This window comes from Cygnus olor, chromosome 12 (genome assembly GCF_009769625.2).
Source record: "Cygnus olor isolate bCygOlo1 chromosome 12, bCygOlo1.pri.v2, whole genome shotgun sequence".
NCBI lineage: Eukaryota > Metazoa > Chordata > Aves > Anseriformes > Anatidae > Cygnus > Cygnus olor.
In genome coordinates this window covers 5,501,542-5,515,745 of record NC_049180.1, presented here as the reverse complement: position 1 = coordinate 5,515,745, position 14,204 = coordinate 5,501,542, and the positions used below count along the sequence as shown (strand labels likewise).

Genomic DNA, 14,204 nt, shown 5'->3' with positions numbered 1-14,204 from the left:
GTACCTAAGAATGCATTTTAACATCTTCCTCGCAGCCCTTGAAGCCAATTCTCATCTCCCAGACATGCAGAAATTACACCTGCTGAAGCCAGCACGGTTGAACCATTGTAGACTGGCAAAATAAGGATTAAAGCATAGGAGCAGGTCAGAATAAACGTCAGATTAGAGGCTTGCTGATAGGAGTTAAAAGCTGACTTTCTGAAGAAAATTATATCCATCATATGCAACTTGAAAACATAGCATATATACACACATACGCACATTATAAACAGCAACAACACCACAAAACCCAATGCTAGTGGTGACTAAGGGCTAAGGGTGGCTTCCCTGAATTGCATCCCACCTGCCTAGTCAGCTTACTGAAACCAAAACTTCACTTATGTCCAGCAAGCTTAGTCTAGAGTCAGAAATAAAATTTGATTTTAATGTGGATATGAATGAAAGTTCCTCTCAGATTTATTCTCGGCGTTTGCTTGGCAACTATTGCTGGCATTTCTTTAGAAGGATTTTAAGTCTAGAAAAAAAGCTGTTTATTATATTGACATGAGAGTCTGAGTTTGTTCAGTATAAACCCTTGGGCTACGCAAGCTAAAAAGGCTCACATTCAGTTGTCAGAGAAGAGGAAGACACTGACAAATGCTGTCAAACAACAGACTCATATCGCAGCAGAGATCATTTCTTTTATCAAGAGGATCACAGCCTGAAAACCTGTAAATACCATCACACTGCTACGTCACTTACAAATTGTGATAACACTTTAACACTGAATTGCTACGGAACTTATTTCCTTGTAATAGCTTTTGTACATAAGGAAGGTGGCAAGACTTCTGAATTTTTACTCACCCACAATCTCAGTGGATGAAAGGAGATTTTTTTTATTATTAAATACTTAATAGATCAAATTAAAATAATGACAAAAGGAGAAATTGGGGAAAAGACACAAACATACAGTGCGATGTAAGTTCAGAAAAATTGTTTAGACAATCAGAAAACTACCTCAAATATAGAGGAGAAGATTTCAAGCTGGATATTGTATAAAATCCAGGAAAGACACTAGGATGTTAGGAATAAAGGCAGGACACCACCACCTTCTGGAGCTGCAGTTTCCTATTTCACAAATTCCCATGAACTCAGGGGGCTGCTGGGATATGCTGTCCCAGGCTGTGATCTATTCAGACAATCTGGTAATTGGCACCTTCTGAAAGGTCAGTTTGCATAGGAGACAAGACCTTCCCAGAAGAAACAAAGCAAATCACCCCACTCAGTAAGCTGTTGTGAAAATTTATATCCAAGAAGTGGGATACTCTCTTTTGAGAAAACATTCATAGGATGCACAAAGCAGGGGGAAAGGGCTGGATTAGACTGAAAAGAGCTTTCAACATCTGGCACCTGACAGGAGCTGCTGCCCTCGCATCATGGATCACTGCTACCGATGATGCACCAAGACGTCCACTTGAAAGAGAACACGGAATCCCAAGAATCATGATTGATGGTGTAATGCAAGTTGTGTTTAGAGAGCACCTACCCATGTTTATATGTTGGTTACTTGGAAACAATGTGCCAATGGCTATTTTTTAATTTGCATGTACAGCCTCGTAGAAACATTTCCACCACATGAAAGACAGCATACAGTATTTCACTGCGGCTTCTGGTTTCTCTCGAATGATGTCAAAGTCATATATTTAAATTTACTTGACAGCTTGCCAGTTCCAAGAGCGCTCGAGAAGTTCGTCACAAGATGCTGCTTTGACGCCGCTCCACTGTACATTTAGCACTAGCGTTCTGTGGGGGTTTTGCTAAGCCGGCTGGCTGTAGAAGGACTGGACTGAATAATGCATTTTGCTGGTAATGGAGATAAAGAAGGTGACGAAAGTATTTAAAGGTTCACAAAGTTAGAGTGATATATGCAGGAAGAACATGACTGGTGAGGATGCAATGGTGGGTTATAAAACAACTCAATGTAGTATAAAGCCTTACCCTTCCAAGAAGTCTTACAGCGGCCACAGATCACCTCTAGAAGTCTTCTATTTTCCTACTAAATTTATTTCTGCTTTTGGACACTGATATGCAATCTTGAGATTCCTTTCTTAACAAGGGAGGGTTAAAAACAATACAAAACCTACCTCCAATACCAAAAGAACAAGGTTCCAGCAGCATTAGTTCTGATGTCTGGTTCTTCATACTCAGTTCTAACTAATTCCCTCATCATTGGCCTGTGAGCAAGTTCCAATAACTCTTAACAACTAACTTTGCAAACTTTATGTTTAAAACAGCCTTTAGGAAAAACTAATAGTAACATTGCTTCAAGCAGTCTTTCTGTAGTAAATGAGCTGGTATCATTGGTGATGGAGAAATCTCATGATATCTAATTATGTGTGTGTGCTTGCTGAGGTGTTTTCACATTTGTAAGGTTTAAAACACTGACTTCATATGTTATTTTGGAATGCCTACCTCTGGACCAAACTGAGATGAAGAAATAATAAATATGAGCATCCAGCTTCCAACTACAGGACGCATTCAAGGACTGTAGTTTTAATGGGACTTTGATGAGACACCCTGAACACTCAAGTAATGGGAAATATATTTCTTGTCCAAAATATTTCTTGTACAAAAAATGTCAATTAGGTAAATAAATTTTACCCCAATTTTCTACTAGTTTCGTCTCCATTGACAGTTATATTCCTGTACTCATTTTGATGATTACGTATAAAGACAACTTGCCTGGAGTCCAGCAGTAGCCATTCCCTCTCCCAGGATGGCAATTACAAGCAGCTAGGACAGCTGAATGCTGGTTCTCACATCTCAACACCACAGAGCATGAAGAAGGCTTTCATTGCTAAAAGGTCTCAACCCCTTCTTCTACTAACACCTACAGGCTGCTGCAACCCAAGGTTAGCCACTACGCTGCAGACATGCAAGGTACTAAAGAAAGGCATTTAACCTTTAACTGGTGGTGGTCAGGGAACCACCTATTTTCTGGTTTTCTTTGTTTAACTTTTGAATGTGCGTGTGTACACTTAGTACCCAGAACAGGTCTCAGAAACTCACGTTCTTACTGTACACAACTGTCAAACCAAAGTGCATCAGCAATATAAAAAATAGATATGCAGACTTCATAGATTTTAAGGTCATTCATCTGCTGGAATGAAGGACAGCTGTCCTTTAAAGAGGACAAATAACACTATGTAGATATTTAAGAAAGGAGGTAAATACACTGGATTTTAGCTGCTGTCACTCGTCAGCCCAGAAACACTATTGCAACATCTAAGAAAAAATATAGCCGAACTGCAGACAGGCTGCTGCAACCCAAAATGAGGTCTGGCCAGCAAGTAAACTTTCTTTCCTATCAAGAATGTTATAGGTGTTTTAATAGTGTCAAGTGAGGAGGCCACCAGTATTCTATCTCATAAAATAAAAACACAAAAACACTTAAGTTATTTATTTGGAAAACACTGACCAGTTTTTTCCAGCCTCACTAAGAATCTACAATGCAAGATGTCAACTTATATCAGGAAAGATGCAATCACCCAAGTGAAATGAAGTTTTACAATATGGTCCCATGGCTCAGGCCTTTCCTTTACCGTCCAAATATACCTTTACAGACAGAAGTCTTACAAAGATATTCAAGTTCTTTCTTAATCTTAAAAAAGACACGGTCTACATCTATTTAAGGCACCGTTGTAACAGAGACCATAGAGTTGGTCCCCTCCCAAATGATGCTCCTGTGTTTTCACACTCCTGGAGCCCAATGTTTCCATAAAAGTTAATCACAAACACAGCCTTCACTGTGCTAACAGTATTAAGCTCAATATGATTCAGCCATTCCAGGTCATTCTCTAAACTCTTACTGCCTCTTCAGTGGGTATCTCCTACCAAGGCAGGAAGTGGAACATCAGCATATTGCACAACATCCTCCTTTGTGATGTACAATTCTTTTATTATATATTCACAAAAGACCACACAGAGCATCACATTAGGTCACCAAAATGTCCCATGCTCAGGAGCCCCTCTGATAAGCTAACGTGCCAGTTCTGACTAACCTTGACACCCTGAAATAAGCACGGTGGAGGGGGGTGGCAGTGGCTACCTTAAGAACAGAGGTGAGAAAGGGAACGTGGTAGTGGAAGGGAAGTGGAGGGCTTAAAAACCCAGGTAGCAATGTGCTCACAGCACAGATTTTGCCTGACTGCTTCAGTACAAGGAAAGCTGGCAGAATATCAAATATTAATTTTGATGAAGCTGCGCATAAGCTTTCTGCAATTATCAAATAAAGTGCCTCTACAGATTCTGCCTTACAATTGAACCAAGGTTATTATCAATTTGCTCTTGATATAAGGAAGCGATTTTCATGTACTTACATCTGCTCTCAGAAGGAAGAGAAAATGGTTCGTAAAGTTTCCATTAGCATACAAAAGCAGCAACATCTGCTGGAAGTCTTAAGAGGCTTATTGCTGTCACTTAATCAGCACCACGGGCTACAGTTGGTCACCTCTGCCCTCATCAGCACTCGAGGTATGGATGCGCTAAGGAGGTGCTTTATAGACATTTCAGGAGATGAGGGGATAATTTGACCACGGAACAGTTTCTGCAAGTCTCCTCTGTCTATAAAATACCTGTTCTGCTCTTAACCAGCTGAGGATAAACAATCAACCTATGTTGATTCTACCTTGCGTAAACCTGTAAGCCTAGCTGAAGTCATTAATCCTTTTGTACGTTACGTGACTTAAGTGAGTCAGCCTTTTAACAAGCAAAAGTTTCTTCAAAACCTGACATCGACTTCACTTCAATACGCTGTAGTTGCAGCACCATCTAGAGGATGTAAGCTAGAAATTCCTCACACAGAAGGGAAAAAGCATGGGAAACTGCTCAAAAGTTGTGAATCTTTACACGAAGTATTTTGAATTAATTTTCATTCTGTCATTTATTTACAGATTAAATTTTTAAAATTGTTTCGTACACGCCTACATGGCATACAGTCTTTCTTAAATACTTTCCCAGTTTATAATATTTGGATTCATGGAGGTAACAGAAGATTAAAACAAAACTTTATTAACAGACAGTGAGATTGGGAAAGATCCATCCACTCTAGATCAAATGCTTCCTCCAAGGCCTTTTTCAGGTGGAGAAAGGCAAGAACTTCCCTACAGTTTTGATTATAGCACTGCAAGAATGACTAGCTTTACTATGTTTACCTTAATTCTCACCTTTTCAGGAAGTCTCTTTTAAACAAAAATTAAATTTAATTTAAAAATTGCAAACAGAGAAATGGAATAAGTTTTTAATTGAGTAATATGCATTGTGTGTTTTATTTTATTTCACACCTAGAAGGAGCTGCTGACAATACCTGATTGCTCCCTGCAGAATTATTAAAGGACAAAATACATAATAATTGCCCCAAAATGGTTTATTCTGTATGTTCCATCTACCATCAAGACTAAAAATGTTGTGGTTTTTTTTTAATATCTTAGCCTGCCAAAAGCATTCACAATGCAGGACCACAGATCCTATAGCAGTTTCAGTGTCAGGTTAAAGCTCTGACCAGATAATCAAGTACGAGTAGTAGTCATCTCCTGAGCCAAGATGCAATAATTAACCGACCGTGTGTGATTTGCATTCAGTACCAGTGGAAGTTAAAATGTGCTAGCTTAAAATATAATTTTTTTTCAATCTTGTTTTTAGCATCTGACTTACCTAAAGGAAAAAATGTCATAGTGCAGAGGCTGTCTGCATCTCCTCTACTCTCATATCCCTCCTCCATGTAAGAGCATCCCACGTGGAAGAATCCATCAACCACTTCATGCTCCCCCACTCACTCCAAACAATCTGTATCCAACCACTGCACAGAGGAAGCCGGGAAGGAATGCAGGCCTGGCATCACCACCTCTGACTCACACCGGATCTCGTCAGCTGGGCGTACTTTAACAAAGGGCCACATAGGCACAACGTTGGTACATACAGGGGCTTTGGAGAAAAGAGGAGTTGATCTTTTCAATAGCAGTTCCCTGGGAGATGGGAAAGATGTACTTAAGCCTTCAAAAATGATGAAAGAAGTGCTTACAACTTCGAGTCAAGAAAAGTGATTTTCTTTAATTCTGATGTACTTCTATCCATGGGACTTGTTTTGGTATAAATGTTGCACTACAAACAATTTAAGCAATAACCCTGAAAATGGAAATACAACGGCATACAAGACTGAAATTTTTTTTAAAACAAAATTCTGAATGACTCCACCTGTATGTACCAATAATTTGTATAGAATATTCCTTTTATGTTTAAGCATCTGTTTTACCAGATCACTCTGCCTTCTTATCCGATTACTGTAAGATTATAAATTGATTCAATCCTGATTTCAACCTTAACCTCCTCTCTCCCTCTTTCTGGGTGTCCAAGTCCAAGAAATAAAGAAAGAATTAAATTCTCTTGCACTTACCAGCAAAGTCCTCTTCCTAGTTTCCATGTGGAGAGTTGTATTTTCTGCCACAGCATGAAAAAAAAAAAAAAAAATGGGAATAGCTTTAAGTATTTTCCATCCTTCAGTTGATTATTTTCCTCAAAAATAACTGAAAATGCAGAAATTTTAAGAGTTCAAATACCACACTGTAAATCCAAGCACCTGAAATTAAGAAGGTGCTCACTTGCTACTTTTACTAACAAATACTTAAAACTTATTCACATGGGTAAGCATTTCCAAGATTTCGGTCCCAGATTATGAAGAGTTCCTGATTCTCAAGCAGTAACACCCTGTTCTTAATACTGTATTTGCTACTGTGTACCAAAGAATAATGTTGCTTGGAATCTGAATACTCAGTTAAATTTCAAGTCATCAAGGAAATACTTTCATTTATTGTTACAAGTCTAAATCTGAGATAAACCCTATCTGAATGTCTGTAAGAGTCTGCGTATTTCAGTCTTTAATGCTGAGCATAAACAATGCTTCCCAGAGTAATCCTGTATCATGCTAGCTGCCATTTTGGCTCCAGTTCAGTATATTTTGCAAAGTGGAGCTGGTATTTTTATTGGTTTTAAAAAGACAAATAGGCATCTTGCATCCCTGAAGGAAAATGGCATTCTTGAAAGAAACCTTAAAAACTAAACAATATCAATGTGGCAGCAGAGTAAGTGGAATAACGTCCTTTCCGTTTCATTTTTCCATATTCCTGGAACTGCCAGCCTGGTTACTGGGGATAAAATCACCACTACCCCTTCCAGCATGCTAACCTACAGTGAACTGACCTTAATTGGACTGATAATAGCAAAGACCTGTCCCGTGACTAACAATGACAGCAGGATCAGGTTCACATTTTACAATCTATAAGTTTTCATTTAAGAACATATATCGACGGTACTAAAACAAAATTGCCCAACAGATGTTCCAGTCAGATTCAATAATCATGCACCAGTGCTTCCAATTGTCTAAAAAAAAATAAAAAAGTATCTGTAAGGATATCTCAATTCCAAAAATGCAAAACACCATAGTCCTTACTGTAGCAAAACTGCACAGGTGTATCGAGGCAAATTGCACTGCTGGCTACATTGCTCGCAGGTGAGCCGCGACTCACACAGCTGATACGGGGTCACTCAGATGGACCAGTACCACAGGCACAGTGTTCTTAACTGCTTTGTGCAGCACGTCATAGGACATCGGGTTAACTCCCACTGTGGTAGTTTCTGAAACAAATACACTGATGGTTCCGATCATTTTCCCCCTCCTTCATAAATCAGATCCTAAATGCAGTTTAATGCTTATCTGAAGGCACACCGACAACGTTTATAATTTATGCAAGCCCCTGCCAGTCTGAAACTTAATAAACTCCTAGAGTAATGTTGTTGCAACAGATAGAGCAATCCCACAGCCTGAAGTTATTTTCTTTCCAACGTAAGGCCATAAACTGCATTAAATTACGTGCTGATATATTGTTGCAAGTTTCAAATGCAATCCAGTCCTTAAAAAGTTGCAGATGAATAACTAGCTTGTTAATTTGTTCTTAAGACCACTCCATTTAACGTGGGGAAAAAAAAAAAAAAAAAGGTGTGGGGGGAGAAGATGCCTCCCCATGACACCAAATTTTTGTAAATGTGATAACTCTTTATGGTAAAGCAGCAGAAAGTCATTTCAGTAAGAACAACTATAGAAGCTTCATATTCAGCTCAGAAGATAAAGAAAATTACTCCCCTTGTGGAATACTATGTAGAGTCTTTTGAACACATTGGCATTATTTCCTGGGGGCACGGAAAGGAACAGGAGTGGCGCTTCAGAGGTGTTACACCTGAAGTCTGATCCCCAGCTGCTTTGGGAAGAGAGAATTGCAATACAGGGGTAATTCAGTACAGAGCCGCGTTGTAAAAGTAACCTACAGCCATCTGAAAGGTGCAGCGAGTCCCAGCAGCAGACGACACCCCATGCAAAGCTCGGTGCCTGTCTTCGTGCGGGTGTCGCAGCACGGCAGGATGGGACGGGGAAACTTCCAGCGGTGCCAAGCACACTCTGCGTGCCCACACGGTGCGGTAACACTTGGGGGGACACAGAGAGCAGATAAAGGAGCACTCGACACGAGGGGAACGCCTGTTTGTGATGACAGCAACCGAACTGGTATCTTTGGGATTTAGCTAGTGCAAGCTTCAACGTTAAAATAAAGAACAAAAAGGCAAGCAGTGCAACGATCAAGCCAAGTTCGTTGCTTGTGCTGCTCCCTGCTCCAAGCACGGGCCATCCCCAGTTCCCCAGCAGAGCTCCCGGCCCCCAGCCTCCCCCAGCACGCCGCCTGAGGCGGGCCGGGCCCGGGGGCTCGGGACCTCCCCTCCGGGGTCCACGCCGGTCCCCGGGCCCGGGCCGCCGCCGCCGCCGTCACTTCCGCCGCTCCCTAGCAACGGCCCGGCCATGGTAATGGCGCCGCCCGCGGCCCTGAGGGGGACGGGGCGGGAGGGGAGCGGGGAGGTGGGCGAGGGGCCGGGGGGCCGCGGGAGGGCTGAGGTGTGCTCTCTGCTCGTAGGCTGAAGTGGACGAAACCCTAAAGAGGATCCAAGCCCACAAAGGGGTCATTGCGACTATGGTCATCAACGCGGAAGGTAAAGCGCCACCGACTTTCTCCGAGCAGGCAGCCCTGTAGTGGCGAGAAGTTCCCTCTGAAGTAAAACACTGCAGAGGTTGTGAGGTGTTGAAGCAGTCTGCTTGCAACGTTTTGTGAAAATGCTGTTTTCAAGAGCATGTGTTTCACCATAAGGCATGAAAAGTTGGTTCATGGCCATGCCTCAAAGCCCCCTGTGCAACACAGCTTTGGATGCGAGTTAATGGAAAGAAAAGTCAAGACCTCTGACATAAGTCTCCTCTGATGGAATGACTAGAAGCATCATAACCTTCATTTAATTTAAGCTCTTTTGTATTATTAATTATCCCTGTTTAACTAAACTGTACTTTATTTTTCAGAACCAGGTCTTGAACATCTCTTGGTAGGTTACAGAAAGAGAGAATATGCTACTCTTGCTTTTGCGGCCATTTTTCAGTCCATAATTTGGTGTCTGCCAAACAAAGTTGGTATTCCACTGCTGGGAGCTGCTCCTTGGCCCTACTAAAAGTTCAGAAGTTCTTTAAATCATGTCTTGGTGTGTCATCATACTAGGGTGAGCAAGTTTCATGTCAGGCAAACTTTGGCTTTGATACAGAAAACTGCAAGCCAAAAGCAAAACTGGTCACAGAAATCAGTTTTCAGAAGCTAAGCTTCTCAGGTTTATCTTTGTTTTAATCATTCCTTTACAAATAAGACAACTCACTCAATTACCTTCCCTAAAATTTGGTTCACTTCCTTCACTTCTACAGTGCCCCCCAAAATCTACTGCTCTAGCAGCAGTTTAGATGCAGGTCAAGAAGTGCATAGCCTGGCAAACAGTAATGGAAAGGCTACTTTGCACTCATTTCTAGATACAGCTGTTTACTAAACGGAAACAGGCTAGTTTCAGAACAGGTATTGTTTCAGCTGTTTCTGTATTCTGTTTAAATAAACAGAAAGTGACTTGATCCAGTGGGCACTTAGAGGTAGCTGCAAACTCCAAGTGAACAAAACCAACCACTTAAATAACACAAATGGTCCTTGCTGAGTTTGCGGGCTGATACATTTCTGAAGGCAAAACCAACCACAGAACCTACTAGAAAAATAACCCTTTTCTTACATTGAATGTCTTGAAACAGTTGCCTTCTTGGTTTAATATGTTTTCCCTCTTGGGTGTACTACTGCAGTTTATCTTTACCTGTGGTAGCTCTGTGCTACTGAGGGATGCTCAGATAGAGCTGTGCAGAGCACTCATGACAACAGCATGCTTCTTCAAAGGCTGTTACACATTCCTTCCATCACAGCTTCAATTTACAGCAGAGGAAGAACATTCCACATTCCAGTTCTGCTTTTTTTGTACATTAGACTATTCAAGACAAGGTATAAAGTCCCTCCACATGCTGTTCAAACTTTCTCATCCTCACAAACCTGCAGACCATGTGGCACTGTTCCATCTAGTTCTTTCAAATCTTCCTATACAAAAAAGTTTAATTTCTCTCACTGCTGAAATATTTAAAACAAGTGTACAACTTGAATGAATCACAGTAAAATTATTTTAACCAATGGCACAACAATGAAGTTTCTCAGATTGTTCAGGTTCCCTACGAGATAAAACATTGTTCTTCACTAAAATATCTTTTACTAAGACTTCTTATTAGTGTAGGTAATACTTAGGTGAAGTAGTATTCAAGTGAAACAGCAAATGAAAGATTCCTGATGCAAACAGCCTGCCATTTATTTCAATGCTCAGTGTTGAGTTTTTCATTGAAACACTAAGCCACGTATACATTGTTCATTTTGGAAATCTCGTACTGTTGCTATCCTTCACATTTGTGAAGGAACACACTACAGCATTTCTAATGAGGGATTTATTTGCCTTTCTCTAATTTTGGGGCCAGAGGCAAAGAGAATTTGTCCTAAAGTAAACACAGACTAGCTTTAATCTGAGGATGTCACTACTGTCAACCCATTTTCAGGTTATTATTAGACCTTGGAGGATCACTTAACATTTACCACTTCCATTAAAAGTGCTGTATTTGTTGAAGTGATCATTTAGATACGAGGTCATATAAACCTGACACATTCATTGCTGCTTTTAAGTGACTTACTATTTAATGCCCTGACTATATAGATATTCTCATGCTAATGCAGTGCTTGGGAACACCTGCTTGTTTCTGTTAAAATCTCAATTTCAATCTCTGTAATAAACATTAGACACAAAGTATGTACTGGGTCATCCTCTTACACTTCACTACACATCATACCAACGCACGATTATTTCTCATGACAACACCGATTTCAAGTGATTCAAATAATGGTGTGCTAGGAAAACTATGGAATAATCTAGTGTCTGAGGAGGTTCTATTATTTATTTTATTCATTTGCCTCTAATTTCTTACCTGGCATTCGCGATCTTTGCATGCTAATTCTTTCATAAATCAAACTTGACTCATATTAATCTATTTTTGTATTCCTATCCTGTCCATCTGGAAGACGCATTGCAAATGTATGCAAAGAGAAAATTGCCTTGCCAGCTTCTAATCTATCATCTTTGTTAGGAGGTTGAATAATTTATTTATTTTTATTAGCGAAACAAACTTTTAAAAGCCAGATAGGTTCATACTTGCAAGATAACTGTGACCCGTGTTTAGTTTCACCTGGCAGCCTATTAACATAAAAAAACATGATTTGACAAATTATTGATAATGATTCATTAAATCATCAACAATCTTAGGTAATCACATTTTTAATAGTTGGATCAATACACTGTACTCTGAATTGTCAATATTTTGCATGTAATTGTAAGGGACTGTTCTAAGAGTGGTTTTGCTTGACAAATGCAAACATGCCACTTCTGCCCCTTGATTGCTCTTGGTATTTCACTGGGAACGTGTAATTTCTATCACTGCACATGCCAAGTGCTGCAGCTAAAGTATGGCTTAGAATCTCGCAGCCAAGATACAATCCCAGTGACAACTTTTAAACTGATGAAGCACCAAAACTGGTTAAGTACTAAAGAACAGAATTTGATAGACATTTAAGAGCCTTAAACGGCAGTTAGGCTCTTTCAAAGGTTTCATAAGGCAACTCAATGCTTAATTGTCACTGATTAATATTATCCTTTAAAAGACATGTAGATACCTGAAATCAGTAACTCCTTTCTGCTGCAAACAACCCCCCCCAAAAAAAAAAAAATATTTGTTTTATTTCTGTTATGATCTGCGGTATATGAATATGCAAATTAACTGAATGACTGAGTTAGAAAACTATTTGTTTTCAGGAATTCCAATAAGGACAACTCTTGATAACTCTACAACAGTCCAGTATGCAGGTCTTCTTTGTCAGCTCACCATGAAAGCGAGGAGCACAGTGAGAGATATTGATCCTCAGAATGATCTAACCTTTCTCAGGATCAGATCAAAGAAACATGAAATCATGGTAGCTCCAGGTAGTATTTCTATTAAAAATGGTAGAATCGTAGAGTCCTCGTAAGTTTCTTTTAACTGTTCATGAATAAGGCTACTGTAGAAAATGCATTTTAAAAATATGTATATGAAAAAATGTATATTCACCATGAAAACAGATACGTTAACATTTTAATGTACGGGGTTTAGACTACTCAAGATTGGAGGCAACAGAACAAGTCAAGAGGTAGCCTTCTTAACTTTCCAAAGCAGATATAAACCTATCAAATTCCCTGGGTAGTTTTAAGAAATGTTTCATTAAAATAGATATTAAATACCTATCCAACTGAATTCCTTCTAAAACTTCCTTAAGCTTTTAGAACTAGTAGGCAAAGACTGTCATGTTTAGAATTTATTCATAGTAAAGTCTATTCAAATCTTTTCTGTTTTTTCATCTCTAAATGGGGTTCTCAATTTTGAATAAACTAGCTAGTGAACTGAAAGAAGATCTCTGCACCTGCAGAAGAGGCTGCAGATGTCAAAAGTTTATTATAACAAGTGCTAGCTTATAACAAGTGCTAGCTTCCAGGTGCTTCTCTTATGACTTTTTTCCTCTTGTTAAAATATCTTTAAAGCTTCTTGAAGGCAAATATTCTGCTTACTAAAATAATTTTAAATGGTATAGTTAACATTTATGACAGTTTTTTGATCTGAAAACTTTTTTTTAATAAAATTACTTTTTTTTTTTTATAAGAATGTCTTTTCATATATTTTATACACAAAGTTGAAGAGGAATAGGTTAATATGGGATATTTATCAGGAAAGAAGATAAAATATTTTAACTAAATATTTTTATATCTTTTTGCAGATAAAGAGTATCTCCTGATCGTTATTCAGAACCCATGCGAATAGGCCTAGTATGGCAATATTTTCAGACAGTGATGTAGCTCTACTTGTTAAACTAATATTACTTATTGATAGTTAATATCAAACATAGCACTTACAAATTTTACATAACATCTAACTGTCAGGACTAAAATGTTGCCAATTTAATATTCTGTTGTAGCTCTACCAATTTGTGTGAGCAAATCATAATGCAAATACCAAAATGTTGTATGTTTGTCTTGATGTTCAGAAGAGCAAAATAAAGCAAAATACTTAAAGAGCTTTCTATTGGATGTTCGAGCTATTCTTGCAGTTAAGTCATTCTACTTAAATTTCTCACTGTTGGAGGAGAAATCACCTCATGGGAAGTCACAGATCGTGTGCACGTATGCATATAAATATGTCCCTGTGACCCAGACTAACCAGTTACATGAACTAAAGAATACAAATGTAAATAACATAGTTCATGTCAGTAGGGGACTAAGTGCTGCCCTGTCTTCAACTCCTGGGTGTTTTGTTTGTTTGTTTGTTTGAGTTTTCTAAGGGAAAAGAAGTGAAAGAAGAAACTATCTTTGTCTTCCAATTTCTGTGGACTGAAGCAACAGTTTCATTATGTATTTTCTGGACTGAGAAGTTCAAGCAGACAAAGTTGATCCAGCATTCTAATGTAAAACTACTACTAGTTTGCTGGCAATGGTAAACAGTGCCATAATTAAACCAAAACTTTTGGTAACTAAGCCTTTAGATAGATACAACATGTGAGCTGTACTTGACATGAGTCAAAGGGTGGGTTGAAGCTCATGTCCCCCAAACCAGGTCCATATTCAAATGGCAGCTCTGGAGACCAGATACCTATTGTTGCATGCCTTTA

The 14,204-nt window shown here is 39.2% G+C and overlaps 1 protein-coding gene and 1 long non-coding RNA gene across 2 annotated transcripts; one reads left to right on the top strand and one right to left on the bottom strand.

The window, feature by feature from the left end:
- Positions 1-5,813: 5,813 nt before the first annotated feature.
- On the bottom strand, positions 5,814-6,485 carry LOC121076786. Its single transcript, XR_005823708.1, has 2 exons — positions 6,431-6,485; positions 5,814-6,002 (listed from the first exon to the last, which is right to left on the bottom strand). It is a non-coding gene; the product is annotated as an uncharacterized LOC121076786 (long non-coding RNA).
- A 2,318-nt stretch (positions 6,486-8,803) lies between these two features.
- Positions 8,804-13,613, top strand: DYNLRB2 (dynein light chain roadblock-type 2). Its single transcript, XM_040571395.1, has 4 exons — positions 8,804-8,881; positions 8,991-9,066; positions 12,325-12,492; positions 13,317-13,613. The coding sequence occupies exons 1-4, from the start codon at positions 8,879-8,881 to the stop codon at positions 13,358-13,360; spliced, it is 291 nt and encodes a 96-aa protein (XP_040427329.1). The 5' UTR covers positions 8,804-8,878; the 3' UTR covers positions 13,361-13,613.
- Positions 13,614-14,204: the final 591 nt, after the last annotated feature.